The sequence below is a fragment of the Myotis brandtii genome, unplaced genomic scaffold (assembly GCF_000412655.1).
Source record: "Myotis brandtii unplaced genomic scaffold, ASM41265v1 scaffold105, whole genome shotgun sequence".
Classification (NCBI taxonomy): Eukaryota; Metazoa; Chordata; class Mammalia; order Chiroptera; family Vespertilionidae; genus Myotis; species Myotis brandtii.
In genome coordinates, this window is record NW_005353538.1 from 114,266 (window position 1) to 116,334 (window position 2,069).

General features: G+C 67.6%; 1 protein-coding gene across 7 annotated transcripts in view; it reads left to right on the forward strand.

Annotated features, from left to right (window-relative positions):
• Positions 1 to 2,069, forward strand: part of TRIM29 (tripartite motif containing 29) — a 45,114-nt gene that overhangs the window by 37,823 nt on the left and 5,222 nt on the right. For 5 of the 7 annotated variants that reach the window (XR_001361941.1, XM_014538849.1, XM_014538853.1 and 2 more), the window contains exon 7: positions 1,326 to 1,427. The exons of the other annotated variants lie outside the window; for them this stretch is intronic. Coding sequence is in view for 4 of the 5 variants with exons in the window: in XM_014538849.1 (XP_014394335.1) it covers positions 1,326 to 1,427 (102 nt within the window). In the remaining variant the exon portion in view is untranslated. The remainder of the gene's footprint in view (positions 1 to 1,325; positions 1,428 to 2,069) is intronic. 7 annotated transcript variants of the gene reach the window in all.

Sequence of the window (2,069 nt, forward strand, 5' to 3'; positions counted from 1 at the left end):
CTGCCCAGCCCCGTGCAGAGGGAGTGGGGAGACTGAGCCAGCTCCCAGCCCCCGGCACAGAGCCAGGCTGCCGAGGCCAGGCGGGGCCTCTTCAGAGAAAACGAGGTCCTGGGGATCTGGAGGCAGGGCCCCCTGGACGGGCAGCGCCCAGGCCTCATGTCCAGGACTGGCCCCCATTGCACCATCACGCGCACAGCAGACTGTGAGGCCAAGCTCGGTCTGTCCGTCACGGCTGCCACCTCAGGCCCGAAGGGACTCGGCCGGGGAGGGGGGGGGGGGGGGGGGGGATAAGTGAGGGAATGACGGGGCCGGGCCCATGGGCCTGAGAGCCTTGGGCGGACGTGCTGGCTGAGGTCCAGACTGCAGAGACTTCCTGGGCACCCTGTGGGTGGGGCTCGCCTACAGCAGGTGGACAGCCAGCCCCTCTGACTGCTGAGCCCCAGACCCCCCTGCAGGCAACAGTGGGAAATCTCGGGACTGGGACCCTGCGTGCTGGATGGGAGGGGCCAGAGGAGGGGCCTTTCCCAGAGAGGCCCTGAGGACCCCCACTGTCCTGCATGTCCCCCCGCTGCCTCCTTCTCTCCAGGCTGCAGGGACACGTGCCAGCTGCCCCACCTGGTGAGCAGAGTGCCAGGAGGTGCAGCAGCTGCTCTGTCTCTAAAGTTTAGCCCGTGTTTGCATTTATTTGTTCATTTCATCTGTCAGCCATCCAAGGAGCCCCTTCTGGGACCAGGCTCTGTGCCGGGCACGGGTGCCATGCTGCCCTCGGAGCCCAGTGGGGAGACAGACAGCTGAACACGCACCGACGCCGGCAGGCGGGTGGTGAGGGGGGCGTGGCTGAGCTCACACAGACTGGGAGGTGACATGGAAGCTGACACTGAAGACCAGCACATGGATTTGCTGAGAGTGGGGTGCATGGGGAGTACCCCAGGCCTGGTCTGTGCAAAAAGCCAGGGCACGAGGGAGCCTGCAGTGTATGAGGAGCTCCGAGTGCAGCCGGTGGAATGATGAGCGATGGAGAGGGCGCGAGGGGGAGCCAGGAGGTGGAGTCTGTGGTGAGAGGTGGGCAGCAGCCAGGGAGAACGGTGGGCCGTGTCCCGTGGGCTTTGAACCTTCACCGGAAAGCCGGACAGCCGGGGCCTGGGGGAGGGCAGGACGCAGCACCTCCCAGTGCAGAAGGACAGCTGTGATTGGCAGGAGGTGAGTGGGCCCAGCGTCCTCCTGGCTTGAGACACAGCGAGGACTGGACAGGCACAGGACTGGCCTCGTCCTGGCTCTGGCCCCGGGCCGACCGCGGTGGCCTGACCCTTCCCTTTGCCGCCCAGGTAACTACACGTCGCGAGTCTGGGAGTACTCCTCCACCGTGCAGGGCCCCGAGGACCTGCCCCTGCCCGGGCTCCAAGGCAGCTCCTCCTTCTCTCTGAAAGGTGAGCTGAGCCCTGCTCCCGCCTCCCCTGCCACTGGCAGCCCTGCCCCTGGCCCTGCTCCTCACTCGCCAGGCCCTCGCCTCCCAGGGCCCGAGCCCTGGGTGGGGAGCCAGGGAGCCACTCTCCCTCCCCACCGTCCAGGGCAGCTGACCAGGCAGCGTTCCGGGGACTGTTTAATCGCACTGTCCCCTGTGGGCGCGCGGGTCCGGGCGATGGGGCCAGGCCACACCTCCACACCCCCTCCTCCCCCCATCCCAGGTGTGTGGGCTGGGCGCTGCCTTCCCTATGCTCACCCCTGACCCCCGCTGGGTGAGCTGAACCCTGTGGCCAGGCGGCACCTGGCACCGGTCCACAGAGCCAAAGCCCTCGAGCTGCTTTGGGGAAAGTGGGCACGAGGACCTCCAGGGCCCCCACTTCTGATCCGCTCCCCGGCTCCACACGGCTGCATAGTCAGCCCTCCGGCCCCTGGAGGCAGGTTGCTTTGAGGGGAGGCTCGCGCCAAACCCCTCACAGTGGGCCCAGGCCCTTGCGTCTCTTTGGCGATGTTCAGGTTTGGTGAGCCCTGGTGCAGGGAGCCGCCTGCCCGTGTCCCGCACCGAGGATGCCTGGCCTGGAAGACAGGATGGCAGATGGGGGGCGGGG